General features: G+C 37.1%; 1 protein-coding gene across 2 annotated transcripts in view; it reads left to right on the top strand.

The window, feature by feature from the left end:
• The window catches only part of LOC124613996 (importin-7), a 188456-nt gene extending 168620 nt beyond the window's left edge, over positions 1-19836 (top strand). For both annotated transcript variants that reach the window (XM_047142794.1, XM_047142793.1), the window contains exons 22-23: positions 4426-4569; positions 16659-19836. In XM_047142794.1, the coding sequence (XP_046998750.1) occupies positions 4426-4569; positions 16659-16726 (212 nt within the window). In that variant the 3' untranslated portion in view covers positions 16727-19836. The remainder of the gene's footprint in view (positions 1-4425; positions 4570-16658) is intronic.
• Positions 19837-20330: the final 494 nt, after the last annotated feature.

Here is a 20330-nt window from a genome sequence, read left to right as displayed (position 1 = left end):
ATGTCTAGTTGTGTAGGATTAAATTGAGGAGCAAATCTCCATGGTCACGGAACAAAATTTACAAGTGTTTTATGCAGATAAGCTGCTGAGTATATACTAGCATATTCAACAGTGTAACAAAGGAATTTGCTTATTTTTTTCCAGTGACTCTTAGCAGTTACCCTTGCATTTCAGGTTTAAACGGAGGAAGGCTTGCTCCTTCTATTCTGAGAGGCCAGTGTCAAAATTCCAAGACTCGTCATAATCAAATGCAAATAAACTATATAGTTTGATTTTTGTGTTGGACTATCACTTATTCCAGATACTGTTCCAATGGTAAATATAGCAGCATTCAGTTTTTGAACAAGACCCTGAATATAGGCTTTCCATGACAGCTTATTCTCTATTTGAACACACAGGTATTTGGATTGTTCAGACTTACTAATCGCATGCCCAGTTTTGAAATCATTATTTCAATTTTAGTTGAACTGTGTGCAATAAACTGTGAAAACTGAGTCTGGCTGTGTGTTAGCATCAGTTTTTTTTTTTTTTTCTACAAGTCACAAATTTATGTCTTGAATTGCACTGTTCAATACATTGCCTGTGTAAACATTTGTGGTCTCAACACTGACTCCTGAGGCACCGTCCCATAACCTTACCCCAATCATACTCTGTATCACGCCTGTTCTCATTACTGTGTGGAATGACCTTTAGTTGTCTGTTCCTAAAGTATGAAACAAACCAATTGTGAGCTGCTGTTCTTATTCCATAATGGTCCAACTTCTTCAGTGTTTTGTGACCAAAACAATCAAATGCCTTACTTAAATCAAAGAACACACAATGTGTTTGCTCCTTTTTGTTTAATCCATCCAGCATCTCCCAGTGAAAGGAGAATATAGAAGTTTCAGCTGTTAAACCACTTCCAAAAAGAAGCTGAATGTTTGACAGCAAATTATGTGAACTAAAATGATAGATTACCCTCACCATTTCCATAGAAATAAATCTAAAATTATCAACATCATCCTTTTCTCCTTTTTTGTAAAGCGGGTTTCACTGTTGAATACTTATATAATTAAGGAAACTCACCCTTCTGTAAGCAAAAATTACAAATTTGATTAATTATTGGGCTAAGAGGCAGCACTGTGCTTTAGTATTGTGCTAGATAGCCCATCGCATCCATGAGAGCCCTCAGTCTTCGGCAAATTATTTTTCACCATCACGGGAGTGTGTTTTGGATAGCAGCCTTGGAAAGTTATTTTCTAGGAGTTATATGGTTCTCTGTAGAAATTAAGTTTTTATCTAATTCATCATGATGGTAATGTTAATTGTGATAGTGATGGTTCCAGCTGATAGCTGAAGGTGCCCCTTAGGATCCATGCCCTGTAGTTTTGCCTATTTCAGTGTATACATACATACATACATACATACAGAATCTTAGCTACCTTGTGTACAGCACACACTTTCTCTTCACATGGTGCTTACAGGGAAGTTGCGAATCTTTCTACAAAGTCCAGCGGAAGTCTGCAAACATTGAAGCATTGAATCATCATTTGTATCAGTGTTCCATTACAGAGATTTTTTGGTAAAACCTCTCACCGTGATCATCACTAAATGCCCCACAATCTGCCTGAAAAATGTTGATATGTGAATGAAGTTCATTTTGAGTGACATTTTGCATTTCAGTTTATCATAGGCATAGATGGTGATTCACAAGTTCAACTTAATTTTCAGCCCTTCTATTGCTCACCAATAATGTTGTAACTTTCTGAAGGCATTGCCACACGTTCAGCTCATCAGGACTGAGAACACTCTCTAGGGGCCTTATACATATTTATGGACCAATTAATAACCCCAGCTTGATGTTTTAAGTGCCCAATCCAGCGAATTTTCCATGAAAGTATTCAAATGTTTGCAAGTTGCTCGTATTCACTGATTTGCAGATGGCTTTATCAATCCAAGCTTCTCATATATTGGTGATAACAGTATTGAACTGAGATTTACAAGTGGCTCCCATGAAGCTACTGGATGATCTGATGCTGGAAGACCCACTCCATGAGGTACTGGTTGCATCACACTTAGTATATTAGGGTATTGTATGGTGCTCTTCTTTTTCTTGTTAAATCCTTTGAGCAGAGGCACCAAGCAGACGTAGTAATCTATAACAAGCATACACTGCATAACAACAACAACAACATAGATCCTAGTAATTGCTTAAAGTTACGACCACTAGTCTCAGTGCATGCATGGCAAAGGGACATGCCACACGCGAGACTCTCTGGTGTCTGTTGGAGTGGGAGGCAGGCAGCTTGGAACCTAACAGGTTGGTCCTCATCCATTTCTGTGGGGTTTCGTATGCCAACATCGTAACGTAATCCCAGAGAATGAATTGTGAGATCCAGTGATTGCACCGGCCATGGGACAGGACCTCACCTTCCAATCTAGTCATGACAGTACGTAGGTGTTGATCAGGTACCTGCAGACATTAAAATCAGAGTGGACTGGTGCACTATCATGATGAAACCACATCTTTCACAGACAACAGTCTCCAATAATTATGGAAGCACATCTCGCAGGAACACTAGGTAACGTGGACCAGACAAACTGGGAGGCAGCAAATAAGGTGGCATATTTGGTGATCTTGGAAAATGTGTGTCCGTATTTTGACTGGTGACCAGCAGTATGGGTGGCATGAGGATTGTCCTCAATCCAGACATGGCTGTTGCAGCCATTGAAAACATCATCACAGTTGAATGAGGCCTCATCTGTGAACAACACCAACTGTACGAAGTTCAGCACGATAGCACTGTTATAGATAATCCATTGACAGAAGTGAATACAGGGCTCAAAATCCCAAAATCTGTCAGTCCTAGTGCTTGCACACTTCGTTATGGTTCAAAGCGATGACTGCCAGTTCAGTGCATGTATCGCAACAATGCACACATCTCTACTGCACACGGTGTGCAGTACCTGCTCCACTAGTACTCTCTCCACTGTATCCTTCAAAGTGTGTGGTTCACAGGTAAGTTGACAGGTGCTTATTGCCACACGTCTAACATCGTCTTCTCAAAATCTGGTGTTTGGAATGGCTCTGACGGGAACCTTGGCCTGCTCTCTGTGGCGTGAATGACCCCGTCTCTTGTAAGTTAGTATCCACAGTGATAAACCTCTTCCAATTAGGATAATGCCTGTTGGGAAAGTGTCCTCTGTACATTTGTGCTGCTTCACGGCCTCTATATCCTGCACCAGTGTGATGCATAACACACATGCTATGAGCTAGGTTGGGTACGGTATGACTGTTTGGTGGTCAGGGTGTATACTGTTCATCACCAACTGCCTTTTCCAGTGTACAGCAGACACCCAGGATATTTTGAGAGTGTGCGGCAGAAATGGGTGCGTCATTGCAATACATGCTTTGAGACTGGTGGTCGTCGCTTTGAATGATTGCTATGTGCTACATTGTTGTTATGCGGTGCACATTATGTATGTCCCTAACACGATAAATGTGCATTTCCAACCATTGGCCCCCTATCTCAATATTGTTTGTAACAAAAATTGTTGGGGGTTATTACCACATCTGTGGGACATAACTCCAGTTTTGATTCTATGCAGTAAATCAGGAAGGCAAGCAATCTCAACTGTGTTAGCTACAAACAAAATACTGACATAATGTCATGCAGAGCACATACTCATCTCTTGATATACCTGAAGGTGTGGTAAAGGTCATCGCATCACATTACAGTGTATGTATCTTGTTGCTGCATAAAACACAGTATTCGTATGTGTCTTCGGTGGCATTCCTGATATAACAGGAAAACGTGAGCTTAAAAAACAGAAATAAGGATGTAACAAACCTCATAGAGTATGAAAATAGAAGCTAAAGATAAAAAATTGTCATATTTGAATCCAGCGTATCAAAATCTATAAAGATTGAGTGTATTTCTTTATGGAAATTTCATTGTTATATGTAAGAGATTTGTTACAAATATTTGAAATTCAAAGATGCAAGGGGTACTGATAAGAGATCAGCAGTGATGATCTACTTTGTTCTACACAAACATGTCACTATCTCCCACCCCAGGCAGGATAATTTAATTTTGCTGTAAACTGTACCAGAATAAAAGGAAAAAACTGGTTCATTGATTTGGATTAAGATAATTGTAGCACATTTGTTCATTTTTATCTTGTTGTTTCCAAGTCAATGTGAACAGTTCACTGAGAGATTCACCCCCCTCCCCCCTGCCTGGTCTCTCCCCTTCTCCTAACATTGGTTAACAGAAATGCCAGTATGGTTATTTTGAAAAGGACACTGATGTCTTCATTATCCAATTTGACCTTTTGCTCCATCTCTAAAGATGTCGTCAGGATGTTAAACCCTAGCCTTCCATTGTTGTTTCCCTTCGCCACTGTTTTGTGCAGTTACTTCAAATTATATTCATAATGTTTCAGATATTCAAGCCAGTGATCCAACATGGTATCAAATTCTTACTACTGATTTGACAACTGAACAACAGAAGGCTCTCCAGGAAATAATGGTTCTAGCAGACCAGAGGAAGGCAGCAGCCGAGAGTAAGAGGATAGAGCAGAGTGGAGGTGAGGATTAAATACTTATTAAATATTATTTTCCCTGAAAAAATAATAAATTTAATTTTAGTTCTAGGTAGCTAGAGGAAATCTACTTAATATCGTAATTCAAGTGATGTGTCGTGTGAAAGAACTAGGGTTGAAATTGAAGCACTACCCATTGTTGTTTGTTTTAATGTTACACTAGAGATTTTGTTTGAAAGATACCACCGATAGGAACATAGGTATGTGAAATTTTTATGCTTCTAATCATCTGCAAAGCAATGTCGCAGTAGTAAATTTTACAGTTACCTGTACTGTTCACACCGATGAGAAATTAAAATTTTGAGATATCTGCTGTGCCGGAGTGAAAACAGCCCTGTCACCATTGCGGATGGAATAGTTCATCTTCATCTCCCAGTACCCACTGCAGTCTACATCCTTCTGAATCTGCTTAGTGTATTCATATCTTGGTCTCCCTCTACGATTTTTACCCTCCATGCTGCCCTCCAATACTAAATTGGTGATCCCTCAATGTCTCAGAACATGTCCTACCAACCGATCCCTTCTTCTAGTCAAGTTGCGCCACAAGCTCCTCTTCTCCCCAATTCTATTCAATACCTGCTCATTAGTTATAGTGAGAAATAACTGAATGTGGACATAATGAAATCAGTAATGCTAGCTGTGAAGAATGCTTCATTCAGAAGAATAGAAGCCATAAAAAAGGAATCCAATGAAAATGAAGTGGCCAATCTTAAAAGAACAGTTCAAGAAATAAAAGCTCAAAAATAAGAAATGGATGATTATAAAGAAGGCAAAAGAAGCACCTGAAGTTTTAGATGTTGAAATTCCAAGTTTAGCTAAGAAACTTTTACTGTGAAGTTTAGTGTGTGACATAAACTTCTTCTCTTCAAAGCTGTTATATTGTCTAAAGGAAAATTGTACATTTCCAGTACATTACAATGTTAAAGCAATTTGTATTTTAATTGATGTAATGGTAAGTATATCTGAAAATAGTCATATCCCATCCTATGTGAGAGTTTTATAGCATTTGACGAATAGTATACTACCAGTCATTCATAATTACATTATTCATGCTGACACAGTTTAAATGATAGAAGAATTATTACATTCAGCTTTCATTTCAACCAGCTTTCACATTTATAAAATGTGTTTGTCATTGTACCAAGCATAATTTTGAGAGGTCATGAATATAATTAAAGAGGTAATGAAAAAGTCATGAAAAGGTCACGAATTTGATCCTCTAAAAATCTGTAGACACCTATATACAAATACTAAAAGCAAGCAGTTGTGGGTAAAGCAGGTGGAAGACTTCAGTTTATTAGTAGAATACTGGGAAAGTGCAATCAGTGTACAAAGGAGATTGCTTACGCATCACTCGTGACTAGTTCTAGAATATTGCTCTAGTGTGTAGGACCCATACCAGATAGGATCAACAGGGGATGTTGAACGTATACAGAGGTGATCAGCACAAATGGTCACAGGTTTGTTTAATCCATGGAAGAGTGTCACAGAGATACTGAAAGAACTGAACTGGAAGACACTTGAAAATAGTTTACACCTATCTCGATAAAGCCTATTAACAAAGTTTCAAGAAATGGCTTTAAATGATTGTTCTAGAGATACACAACAACTCCCTATGTATCACTCACATTAGGGATCATGAGGATAAGATTAGAATAATTACTGCACACACAGAGGCATTAAATCAATCATTCTTCCTGCACTTCAGACATGAATGGAACAGGAAGAAATCCTTATAAATGGTACCATGGGATGTACCCTCCACCATGCACCTTAGAGTGGTTTGCAGCATGTAGATGTAGGTATAGATGTAGATTCAGAAACACTACATTGCAATGGAGTGAGCTTTCTGATGCACAGCGCAGAATTTTTGTCCCAAATATAACTACCTCCAAACACTGTTGCTGTTAATAGGTGAAATCTGCAATCTAATGCTCTACATGTGGTGCCTTTTAGAATTGCTGCAATCTTTCTGCACTTCCTTTGTACTTAGCTAAACTTTACTCTCAAATAATGCCTACCTGAGGGTGAACCTGACCTCCTGTGTCCTTGTTGTAATTATGAGCACTGTGTACTAGAATGGCTTCCTTCATGTCAATTTTTGTTGTATTACTTAACCAGTCTGACATTAGGTTAAAGTAATCAGTGATTTCCATATTGCTTTGATCCTGTTATCAGCCTGAATTTTGAACAACTTAAGCTGCAGCCACAGTCACATTGACACTATGGGGGGATTCTGCCAACAATCTACATCTGCTGAAGACAGTCATTCTTTCCAAATCACTGTACCAGTATGTGCGAGTTGTCACTGCATCTGATCTCAACGCTGAATATGCAGACTTCTGAAGACAGTGGCAGTATTAAAATTGGGTGGTTTTTTGTCAAAAGTGCCAATGTTTCCACATCCAAAACATGGATTGTGAGAAATTTTTGAGCATAGTATGAGAGGGGCAACTGGGACAGGGACATGTCTCTGAATCTACAGTCTGGAATTGCTACTTTATTGGAAACCACAAATTTCGAACAACTTAAAAATTTATTAACAATTAATTGAATGTAACTTTATATTATGTTGTGCATGTTCTGGGCTACCTGACCATTTCAGCCACATGTCTATACTTTAAATGCAGCATACCATCTGCAACACAGGCAAAATGTGCATCAGAAATTTTAGACCTAGATTTTAACTACAAGAAATTGTGTGTTCAAATGAGAAAGGTGGCATTTGTCTATTTTGATGCCAAAAAAATCATTGTAGTGGATCAGTTTTGGTTATGGGAGGTGGGCATCATATGTCTACGAATTATTACTACTACGTACTGGTGGCTTTTATGTCAGTAGGTTAGTGATTTTGTTATTCTTTGTACAAAGTGATTTGGAAATGTGGTTCCCACTTTTCAGTACTTAATGTGTAGACTATCTTATTTTAAAATTGATATTTGTCTTGCACTCTTTACTAGTTTAGAAAACTGCTCACAAATGGGAAATAAATTGCTACCATTTCTTACTTCTGCAAGAACTGTTTAGACGCATCCTTCTGTGGAACGATACTTCTCAGCCATTTACAATCTTAACAGTGCTAGTGTTTTTCTAAAAATATATCTCCCTAACATGGTACAGGTCATCCCTTTTGTGGGTCCACCTAACCTCGGTATAGTCTTTACTGAGTCCATCTAACCTTTTCCTCTAACATGCAATTTCTGTAAGGTACACTGCACCAATAAAAAATTATGTACCCTCCTCCTTCCCTACGTACTTAGTTTGAAGAAATTTCTCCTTGTAGCTTTGAGTTCACCTAATCTATTAGACCTATTTACAAATGACAGGGTAATATCTCCTCTTTTTACTAGGAAAGCTCCCACCTATGTTCTTCTGAGTGGATAGCCGTACCATTCTATTATGATGATGATGATGATGATGATGATGATGATGATTTGGGTTGTGGGCACTCAACTGTGTGGTCCTCAGTGCCTGTACACATTTCCAATCTGTACACTATCCAGTCTAGCCACTTTCATGAATGATGATGGAGTGATAAGGACAACACAACACCCAGTCCCTGGGCAGAGAATATCCCTAACCCGGCCAGGAATCGAACCCGGGACCCCATGATCCAGAGGTAGCAACGCTAGCAACTAGACCACAAGCTGTGGGCATATCATTATATGTTTATCGCCTGATTTGCTGTCACCCTCTCATTGTACACCTAGGCAAAATGCAAGCATTGAGCCTGAATGTATTTGAGGAATGAGTGCAATTCCCTTAGTTGCTCCCAGTCAGCATGATGTTGGTGACTACATTTGGATGTCATAGTGTGGGACTTAACCCAGTTTCATCCATACAGGCCCCAAAATGTGATCTTAACACACCCCATTGTGAACCTGTGAAGAGAGAGTAATAGCACATTAAAAATATTTGTTTTGGTAATAGAATATGGCCTGTGTAATTGTATGCTTACCGGAGTAAATATTTTAGAAAGGTTAGATCATCTAGTGGGTTGAGATTACCTAATCACTTACAGTATTTAACCTTCTAATGTACCTGTTCTGACTACAAAAGTTTCAAAACCTTGCCTATTTTTTCATACGTAATTTTACATATTCCTGAAAATATAGTGCTTTGGCAACTCATTCCTATGTTTATCATGAAAATGTAAGGAGATATTGTAGGTGGAGTTGAATCCAGGGATAACTCGGCCTCATCAAAAACCTCTGCAAATACTAGCTACAACAGATTGTTCATTACAAAGATGAAAATTTTTTATTTAAAAGTACAAATTAGATGAGACATACATACACCAATAACACACAATAATGGTATTAGAAATCCGTTTTTGTATGATAGATTCTGAAGCATGGTGTGACACATAAGGGGACCTGGCACTGGGGCAGTAGAATCATGTTTCTCTACTGACAAGTTTCCGACATGCATTCCACTTCTTGGAGCAATCTGTGCACACTTTTGTCGGATTGCGGTTCCTTGCTATTGAATCTGTGTGCCCGATCGAGACTCAAACTTGGGACCTTTGCCTTTCGCGGGCAAGTGCTCTACCATCTGAGCTACCGAAGCACGACTCACGCCCAGTACTCACAGCTCTACTTCTGCCAGTACCTCGTCTCATATCAGCGCACACTCCGCTGCAGAGTGAAAATCTCATTCTGGAAACATCTTTGCTATTGTCTTGATGAGCTCTTGGAAATTTATTTCTGTCAACCAAAGAAGGTAGGGCTTTCATTCCGGTCAGCCTGGCTTAGGAGAAATGATGCTCCCTTTGTACTAACTATTTTCTCTGAGAAGGTCAACATCAATTCAGTGAGTCTTTATTTCCTCCGGATTTGCTGTACAAAATGAAGGAATTCCACACAAAAATTTCCAGCAAATGGACAAAGATTTTCTTGTAATAGTTTTTGCGGTGGTTTATGGATATTGGATACAATGCCATTTTCTGTTTAGCTCGATCTTTTACTGCCAGTGTTTTATTGTAGTCAAGCAGAAGCTGTGGCTTCTTTATTTTCTTTGACTTTTTCTCAGTTTCCACCATATCCATAGTGTGGTCTTTAATATATTTTAAAACATTGCTAGAACATTTCCTCATCTTTCACCTGCAATTTCCCCCTTTCATAATTTTTTTATGTTGGAGAGATTGTGGCATCTCCTTCTGGGTCATTTTTAGTGTTCCATAACTATCAATGGACTTCAAAATTAGGAAATCTGCCAACTATAGGGATGTGTGAAAGCTATATGTTATTAAGACAGTAACCTTGCCTCAGGAGTGGTTTTGCATGGTTTAACAAGTATCAAAACAACATTGGGAAATCTGTAAAGTCTGCATCCAGCTTTGTCCCTTTCACTGTGTAAATATTCAGAGAAGACACGTATCTGGTAGAAAATTCACACAGCATGTAGAATTTTATTCAAAACCTTGCCCTTTCCTTAGGGTATGCTGTAGCAACCCAGTTGGCACTTGAACAAAAGTACACTTTCGTCCACCATAATGTCATGTTCAAAACATAAGAAGTTTCAAATTTATTTTCAACATGTTGTTAGATTGATAAAATTTTGTTCAGCTTAGAATTTGGATGATTTGCAGCAACACACACTTCGTTATCAGAAAAATTATGACTACTTTTGATTTGGCAAAACCTCTTGTAAGCCGTTACGTCATCGAAAAATTTAGTTCATATGCTTGCCGCCCCCCCCCCCCCCCCCCCCATCCACATTTATTACATCTGCAATTAAAGTTTCTGTACAATGCTGTAAGGGTTGTCACAGGTTCTGAAAATCAGGGAAAATCAAGAAAACACTGGAAAAATCTCATTTTTGTCTCAGTAGATGAAATGGTTTGTTTACTGAGGTGTCATGCATTGTCGCTGGCTGAGTGCAGTTGAGCACGTGCACTGCTTCCCTACTCCCTCATTACTACTGCTTCACCCCTTCCTATTACTCACCTCAGTTTACAGACAGTGCTGCCACCACTTGTCACCACTATCCTAGCAGCTGTAGGTGAGAGGCAGGAGGTGTGAGGAGTGGTTTGTTTGGATCTGATTCTGAGAAACTGGATGCAGCATCCAGGGACAGTGCTCATGAGTGCATGGGTTGTGTCTGAGTGATTGTGTGAATGTGAATGTGTGAGTGTGTGTGTGTGTGTGTGTGTGTGTGTGCGTGCTTTCATTTTCTGACAAAGGCTATGCAAAAATTTAGTTGTGAGAAAATGATTATCTTTTATATGCGCCTGCCTCAGGCTCAGCGATAATCTTTAAGGAGAGTTGCTACCTATTCTCATTAGTATTGATTCTCAGTATTTGCACAAATTACCTACCGCATGGATTGATCACCACAGTCTCATTTCATCAACATGCAGTCTGTCACTCCTGAATAGCTGGCTACACTAGTGGATTTCCACAACAGGCCAAAACTGCAGGTATCTCTAACAGATTTGGCCTCCCAATCTGAAGTGCTTCGTTTCCCACTAATGTGCAGGGTCTGCCCATCACATTTAGTCTCATCTGTCTGCCCACAGCCAAATCTGATTGTGTGTGGCATAATGCAGTGGATTTTCATGGTTTATCCAGGACTCGGGACTGACGTTAATAACAGCTCGTGAACTAAATTATCTTTCCAGCTCTGCCACTGATAATGTGAAGAACATCACGTCAGCTATGATTATGATGATGTGCCCTCAGCATAAAATAACATAGCTTTGTTAGTATCTTCCTTCCTAATCACCCTTCCTTGACATACACACCATTCCAAGGTTACGTCTTTGTGAGAAGTTTCCTTATAAAATAAATACTTTTCATATTCTAATTTACAATAGCCACACACTTAGGTACATTCATTTGGACACCTCTCATTGTTATTCACTGGCTGTTTCTTAAATACAGGTCTAATATGAATACAAGCATTGGAGTCTGACTGGACTAACCTATCAGACAGTGTTTTCACTGATTTGTGTATTCATTCCTCCAAACTGGTTAGATTAGATTAGATTAGATTACTACTAGTTCCATGGATCATGAATACGATATTTCGTAATGATGTGGAACGAGTCAAATTTTCCAATACATGACATAATTAGGTTAATTTAACAACATACTTAAGTTAATATAACAACTTTATTTTTTGTGTTTTTTTATTTTTATTTTTTATTTTTTTAAATATTTTTTTTCTTAATTTATATCTAAAAATTCCTCTATGGAGTAGAAGGAGTTGTCATTCAGAAATTCTTTTAATTTCTTCTTAAATACTTGTTGGTTATCTGTCAGACTTTTGATACTATTTGGTAAGTGACCAAAGACTTTAGTGGCAGTATAATTCACCCCTTTCTGTGCCAAAGTTAGATTTAATCTTGAATAGTGAAGATCGTCCTTTCTCCTAGTATTGTAGTTATGCACACTGCTATTACTTTTGAATTGGGTTTGGTTGTTAATAACAAATTTCATAAGAGAGTATATATACTGAGAAGCTACTGTGAATATCCCTAGATCCTTAAATAAATGTCTGCAGAATGATCTTGGGTGGACTCCAGCTATTATTCTGATTACACGCTTCTGTGCAATAAATACTTTATTCCTCAGTGATGAATTACCCCAAAATATGATGCCATATGAAAGCAATGAGTGAAAATAGGCGTAGTAAGCTAATTTACTAAGATGTTTATCACCAAAATTTGCAATGACCCTTATTGCATAAGTAGCTGAACTCAAACGTTTCAGCAGATCATCAATGTGTTTCTTCCAATTTAATCTCTCATCAATGGACATACCTAAAAATTTGGAATATTCTACCTTAGCTATATGCTTCTGATTAAGGTCTATATTTATTAATGGCGTCATACCATTCACTGTACGGAACTGTATGTACTGTGTCTTATCAAAATTCAGTGAGAGTCCGTTTACAAGGAACCACTTAGTAATTTTCTGAAAGACAGTATTGACAATTTCATCAGTTAATTCTTGTTTCTCAGGTGTGATTACTATACTTGTATCATCAGCAAAGAGAACTAACTTTGCCTCTTCATGAATATAGAATGGCAAGTCATTAATATATAATAACATCAAAGGACCCAAGACTGACCCTTGTGGAACCCCATTCTTGATAGTTCCCCAGTTTGAGGAATGTGCTGATCTTTGCATGTTACGAGAACTACTTATTTCAACTTTCTGTACTCTTCCAGTTAGGTACGAATTAAACCATTTGTGCACTGTCCCACTCATGCCACAATACTTGAGCTTGTCTAGCAGAATTTCATGATTTACACAATCAAAAGCCTTTGAGAGATCACAAAAAATCCCAATGGGAGGTGTTCGGTTATTCAGATCATTCAAAATTTGACTGGTGAAAGCATATATGGCATTTTCTGTTGAAAAACCTTTCTGGAAACCAAACTGACATTTTGTTAGTACTTCATTTTTACAGATATGTGAAGCTACTCTTGAATACATTACTTTCTCAAAAATTTTGGATAAAGCTGTTAGAAGGGAGATTGGACGGTAATTGTTGACATCAGATCTATCCCCCTTTTTATGCAAAGGTATAACAATAGCATATTTCAGTCTATCAGGGAAAATGCCCTGTTCCAGAGAGCTATTACACAGGTGGCTGAGAATCTTACTTATCTGTTGAGAACAAGCTTTTAGTATTTTGCTGGAAATGCCATCAATTCCATGTGAGTTTTCGCTTTTAAGCAAGTTTATTATTTTCCTAATTTCAGAGGGAGAAGTGGGTGAGATTTCAATTGTATCAAATTGCATAGGTATGGCCTCTTCCATTAACAGCCTAGCATCTTCTAATGAACACCTGGATCCTACTATATCCACAACATTTAGAAAATGATTATTAAAAATATTTTCAACTTCTGACTTTTTGTTCGTAAAGTTTTCATTCAATTTGATGGTAATACTGTCTTCCTCTGCTCTTGGTTGACCTGTTTCTCTTTTAATAATATTCCAAATTGTTTTAATTTTATTATCAGAGTTGCTGATTTCAGACATTATACACATACTCCTGGATTTTTTAATAACTTTTCTTAATATAACACAGTAGTTTTTATAATTTTTGATAGTTTCTGGGTCACTACTCTTTCTTGCTGTCAGATACATTTCCCTTTTCCGGTTACAAGATATTTTTATACCCTTAGTAAGCCATGGTTTGTTACAAGGTTTCTTACGAGTATATTTAACTATTTTCTTGGGGAAGCAGTTTTCAAATGCATTTACAAAAATGTCATGAAATAAATTATATTTTAAATTGGCATCAGGTTCACGGTACACCTCATCCCAGTCTAACTGCTGTAGGCTTTCCCTGAAATTTGCAATTGTTAAATCGTTGACTGAACGTACTACTTTGGAGGACTGTTTAGTATTGCTGAATGGAGCTATGTCATATATTGTAACTAGCTGTGCACCATGATCAGAAAGACCATTCTCAACAGGCTGAGCATTTATCTGGTTAAACTTATCTTGGTCTATAAAGAAGTTATCTATCAGTGAGCTGCTATCCTTTACCACCCGAGTAGGAAAATCAATAACGGGTGTCAAATTGAAAGAACCGAGTAATACTTCAAGGTCATTTTTCCTATTACCCTGTTTCAGAGAATCTACATTGAAGTCCCCACAAATAATAATTTGCTTCCCCCTGTCTGACAGATAGCACAACAAGGAGTCCAAATTTTTCAGAAATAGATGAAAATTTCCTGATGGGGACCTATATACAGTTACAATTATAAATGTGCCTTTATTTAATTTAAGCTCACAGGCACATGCTTCTATATGTTTCTCTACACAAAACTTTTTTGTTTCTATACTTTTTGCACAATGATAACTTTTGACATATATGGCAACTCCTCCTTTCTCCATATTTTCTCTCATTACATGTGCAGAGAGCTTATAACCACTTACATTTACCTTATCCATATCAGTAACAATGTGATGCTCAGACAGGCATAGTATATCTATTTCATTCTCAGCTTCTAAATCTTCTAAACAAACCAGAAGCTCATCTACTTTATTCTTTAAACTCCCAATATTTTGATGAAATATACTTACATTATTTTTAATTGTACTTTTATGAGAACCTTTCCTTATTCTAACATTTGCAGTACTCTCCTGTCTGAGTTTCTCATTGTGCTTAGGCCTAGTTCCTATACCAGTGGTCACATGGTGTTCAGAGAGGCAGATTATGTCAATTGGGTTGGGTGACTTTAATTCATCAATGGAATTACCTAGGACTGGTAAAAGTAGGTTGAGTGCTAATCATTACGTTTAATGTGTTCAGTTTTACCTTGGTGCCTAAGATTTGCTCATTAATATTGTTAAACTGCTGCTCAGTTAATTCTTTTAATCGTTTCAGGTTCCTAATGACATCTATAAATTGCACATTTACTGCATGTCACACTAGATTACATTGTTTAATTTTCTCCATTTGTAGCTCCATGGGTAGAGGTGCTATGATTGCTTTTAAACTTATTCTCTCTTTCCCTTGGGTTTTAATACTTTTAGACCGTGCTTCCCCTTCGGCTTTAATACCATTAGACAACTCTTCCCTTGGGCTTCATGCAATTATGCACCTCTTCTTTGGTGGCTTTAATACTATTAGATAACTCTTCCATTTTTTTAATATTTCTGTTAGAAAAATCTTCCAAGCTGCTGGGAAGTACAGGCATACAGTAGATTCAACAATATACTTGTAACAAAAATTAGTTGAGTTTTTTTGCAGTATCAAATCACTAACTTGTTCTAGTAATTTGAAATTAAAAGAATCACTTATTGTTAAACTGCTCTGTGTTGAGTTCCTGTCACACAACTGCACTCTAAATAATAGAAAAACAAGTCATTTGTCGAACATACAGCTCGTCCAAGCTATGTAGATGCACATCTTGTCGTGGTGAACTGCTGATGTGGAGGTAACTTATTGCTGTTTACACTTTGTCAACCAACTAGAAGGCACCGTCGAAGCTGGAACAGGTGCAGGTTGTGGCGAGGCGGCACATTTGGCCACTGCTGCTGTCTCGTAGGGAAGCTGTCATAAGTCGGAGATTGTACAGACTGCCGGTGTTGTTCCTCCGAACTGATGGACTGATCACTGCAAATTATTGGCAGCTGTTGATACCCACTGTCAAGGACAACAGTGTATTGCTCAGTTTTCGTCTTGATAAATTTCTTAAAAATCGTCTTACTATTATTCTCTAGCACCACTATATTTGCATCTTTCACTAGGGTTTCCTTTTCAGTCAGTCCTTTCACGGTCACAATAATGAAGTATATTCAGTCGCTCAGTCCTATCGCACAACTGAGGCAAAATGTAGTGTATAATTTATTTATTTTTTTAGTTTCTCTGTCTCGTTGCCTAACATGCTATGCCAGTGTACTACGTATTACCCGCACGTAATAGTAAACCATTTCTCCGACAATATGCTGTCGGAAAGTTAACTATTAATATTAGTGTCTAGTGAGTGTCATGATGATCTTTCATCATTTAGAAGAATCAAGAGTGTAACTCACTGTTTCGCGTAAAATACAGTGTTATCCTCGTGCTGCTACTGTGACTGCAGCTTTTTTTGCCATAAATGAAGTTCACTTCTTTCAATAGCAGCTTTCTAGATGTTAATTAGATCAAGTTGTATATTATTCCATCATTTTTACCTCCGTTGTAGGTAGCCTTCATTAGAGAAACAATGTATGCTATTGATTCAGTGTTGTTGTATCTCTGCATGTACTACTATAGACTTGTCTATTCTATCATATGACAAATGGATCATAAAATTGCTCTTGTAACTAAGTCATGGAACAAGATGGGGGGTCATTATGCTTCACTCACTTGGATATCCGTATGTTAATATATAAAACACACACACACACACACACACACACACACACACACACACACACACACACACACACTCGCCCTTCCTAAAGGTAATGTCTCTGTAAACTTGTATGTGTATGTAATTGATGCTGCCTTTTTAGCAGAATTTCTGTACGTATCTAGTTGCTTGTGACTTGTATTTGTTGTTACTGCAAAATATTTTGAATGTTTATTTTATTGATGCTAATTGTTTTTTATTATTTTTCTAGGTTATGTTTTTAATCAACAGACAGTCCCTACATCTTTCAACTTTGGTGGCTCCCCTCTTGGACGATAAGCCTGTCTGTGGCAGCACAGGTGTCTTGCATGTGAAAAAAATAACACCCAGTTGTGTATGTTACTTCTTGTGCACACATTCGGATGTCTGATATTGCCAGTGTGAATTTTACTTGTTGTAATGTGAAAGACTGAATTCAACTGCTTAAAAGTTATATTTGACTTGTTACAAAATTTATTATTCGAGGTGAACTAATGACATTTGAGGAAATAAGTGTTAACGATCTGTAAATAACATTTACTGTGTTATTCAGGGACATCAGTTATATGTAGCAATTGTCTGTGCATCACTTGTGAATCTTGTGCGTGGGGCATTTTTAAAATACTCAATTTACAAGCTCTTATTTCTTGTAAATATTAGGAGCAGTATTTCAGAAGTTTGGGAACATGAACATATTTATTAGTATTTATTGAAAACTTCATATATTGTTTAGGTTGAGCTCCGTCACGCAGTTCATATTCGGACTGTAGGTGATCATATTATGTTACTGATATTCAGAATTTCTGAATCGTTTATTACACCTTTGGAGCCAAAGGAAATTATCTCAGACTCTGAGATAGAATATACATGTCTCCTAAATAAATCACAGATGTGTGGGCTTGCTTAAGTGTGCCTTCAGTTTATTTTATGGAAATCACCCACGAATTTATCAGATGTGAGAAGGCTGTTGGTCAATGTTGACATATTGGAAATTGTGGGTAAGCTACTGTCCATATGATGATAAATTTTTACTCAAGGTGCTTTGTGACTTGGTCCAATTGACTAGCACATTTTATAAAATATATATATACATATTTTTTTCTTTTTAAATGAAATATTCATGGTACAGTGGTATCTGTTTAAATTAGATGCGTGTGTCAGATCAAAGAGTGCAATTTACATCTCGTCTTATTATTTGTATACACTCCAGTCCTGACTAGTCCATACTGTACATTATGTTCCTTTCAAGAGATGTGTAATTTGTCTCAAAAGTGTTGAATCTATATTTTCTTAAAATTCTGGTAAAAGAAAAATGTATGTCAGAGATGAGGTAAAATTTATGGAATAACCAGCCATGTACTAACTATAAGAAGCTAATGAATGCTTGCTGAAGCTCAAAGGGAGAGATATCCATATCCGTTTTGTAAACAAGAATGTAGAAAATTTGTTGACAAGGGATGACAACAATAATTGCAAGTTTGATCGTATGTGTGCTTGTATGTTACTCAAGTGATCTGTGTCACCAGATCACATTCAGCATTAGGGGTCGGTCTCTCTCTCTCTCTCTCTCTCTCTCTCTCTCTCTCTCTCTCTCTCTCTCTGTGTGTGTGTGTGTGTGTGTGTGTGTGTGTGTGTGTGTGTGTGTGTGTGTTTTAATCGCGAGCACGCGATTAAAATTACTACCATCTTTTCGCTTTAGTCCTTTATAAATTTCCATTAGCATTGTGACCAGAGTCTGATAAATTGAGGTATGTTTTTGGATAGTATAATTTGTTATATATATGTATATGGATGTGTTCCCTATTTCACCAAAGTATTTTCCATCACAACAGCTGTAAAAGAGGAGAAATTGTGGTGCGCCTCTTGGCTGATGCTTCTTTGACTCATTTGTTCTCTATTTTTTTATGGTAGTTTATAAAAATTATTCCTAGCTTCAGATTTTTTGCTGCGATATCTTTTATGTTTTTTCTGATTGTGGTGACTTTCATGACAATGTTTTATTTGCTGGATTTTGCTGTAAGGTATTAGGAAAGTTTTTGTTTTTTCACAAGCATTTCAATACAGTTGAAGGACTGCATTGCACATGGTGCATTCTAATCACTAATTTATATTATATCCTTGTAATTTCCCTTCTGCCATCTGTTTTCCTAGTAGTTCTTTCGGCCCATCCAATTGAAAAATATTAGCTGTTGTTTAATATGAATTGATTTTCTTGTTTTAAACATGAATATTTGTAATCTAAGACAGTTCTGAGGAATTTTGATCTCTCACTTCACTGAACCACATTGGTATATACAGTTCTACGTGGGTGCTTACCTTCCTTGAAAGTGTTAGCTTACAAACTATTCTGGGTAACAGTTCTACCTTTTAAAAGCATGTGGCAGGGAGACAAAAGTTCCAGTATAATTGAGGAATTTGGTGGTTTATTTACATGAATCACAACTGTCGCAGAAATTTATGGAAGAAACTAATGATTTTCACCATTTTTGGATGCTTCAGTAAATCATAATTTTCATTCCAAATGAACTTTGTTAATAATGCTTAGTAGTCCTTCTTTTGTTAAAAGTGTATTAAGCTGTAATTAAACAGTTAACGAAGACAGTGTATTTAAAAAGTAGTTGTGTGCATGAGGATAACTGGGAAGATGAATGATGACGGTGATGCCGAGTCTCATTGTGTTGAAGGTACAACTTCCAAAAAGCACATTGCTTATTAGTTGTTAACCACTCAATATTTTGTACCTTCGATTATTTTTGTAGGAAGAGTGTTGACATAAGGGACAGGATGCAAATTTTATTATTGTTTATACTGAATGACTGACTGCTATAGTAGAATGCTGTAATTTTTGAACTCGATTGATTATACATAGGTTAGTAGCAATATTAAATATACACCGCTTGTTCATTCTGTTTGAGAATGTTCAGATCTACTTGTACAGATTTCAGGTGTTTTGAAGGCTATACTTGTTTTCTTGCATACCTGCTAGTGTGAGAAATTTGTTGTGACATTGAGAAGAAGGCATATTTTGTAGAATGTCTTGTATTATGTTTTAAATTACTTCTGTTGTTGCATTATATTCACATAACATAATAGACATTATGAAAAGTGGTTTTAAAGCAAAATGCCAACAGTGGGTTTTCTGCTTCCTTTCTTAACAGTGGATATTTGCAAATTCCCTTTGTTGGGAGAGAAAAATCTGAAACACACATCACTGAACAGGTATTTAATGTGTGATGGCTGTGTGTGTGAGAGGTAGGTATTTGGAGAAATGTAACTTGCCAAATTTAATGTACAAAAATTAATTTAGAAGCTCATCAGGTCTATGCACAGCAGTCTGTTCTTTATTTCAATGGATTTCAGAATGTTGTGATTGTAATTGAACTAAAAGTAAATATGTTGAATGGACGAAATCATACAGTTAACTTTTTTGTGTAACCTTCCTGTGCATTGACAGTTTTCATCATCATTGATATTAATGAAAGAATACTAGCTCATTTTAACAAGGGATGTATATTCTCTGATTTCGCACTGTCCATATGAGACGAAAATCTATATGTTGTCCCAGGAGGAATAGTCATTCGAAGCAAAAAGTCTAATAATCATGGGCTGTAAATTGGATATCTTAAGAACTATGAGCACTTGTTCATCTTCACTACTGTGAAACACCTCTCCTACTGAACAAGTACTCAAAGCTCATAAGGTATGCATGTTAGTCTTAGGTCTACTACACAGTTTTTTCTTGTTTTTGTCCATACTACCTCCTCCCAAAAAGCAAAGAGCTTGCAGTAGAGGTGGTGTGTTTTGCAGTATTGAAGATGTAGTGGTATACATTTTAGAGCATATGTTTAATAGACTTTTCGCTTCGAATCATCATTCCTGTCATATTCCTAAATATTGACCATTC

The sequence above is a fragment of the Schistocerca americana genome, chromosome 4 (assembly GCF_021461395.2).
Source record: "Schistocerca americana isolate TAMUIC-IGC-003095 chromosome 4, iqSchAmer2.1, whole genome shotgun sequence".
Classification (NCBI taxonomy): domain Eukaryota; kingdom Metazoa; phylum Arthropoda; class Insecta; order Orthoptera; family Acrididae; genus Schistocerca; species Schistocerca americana.
Note: the sequence above shows the minus strand (reverse complement) of the source record. Positions and strands in the feature narration are given on the sequence as shown.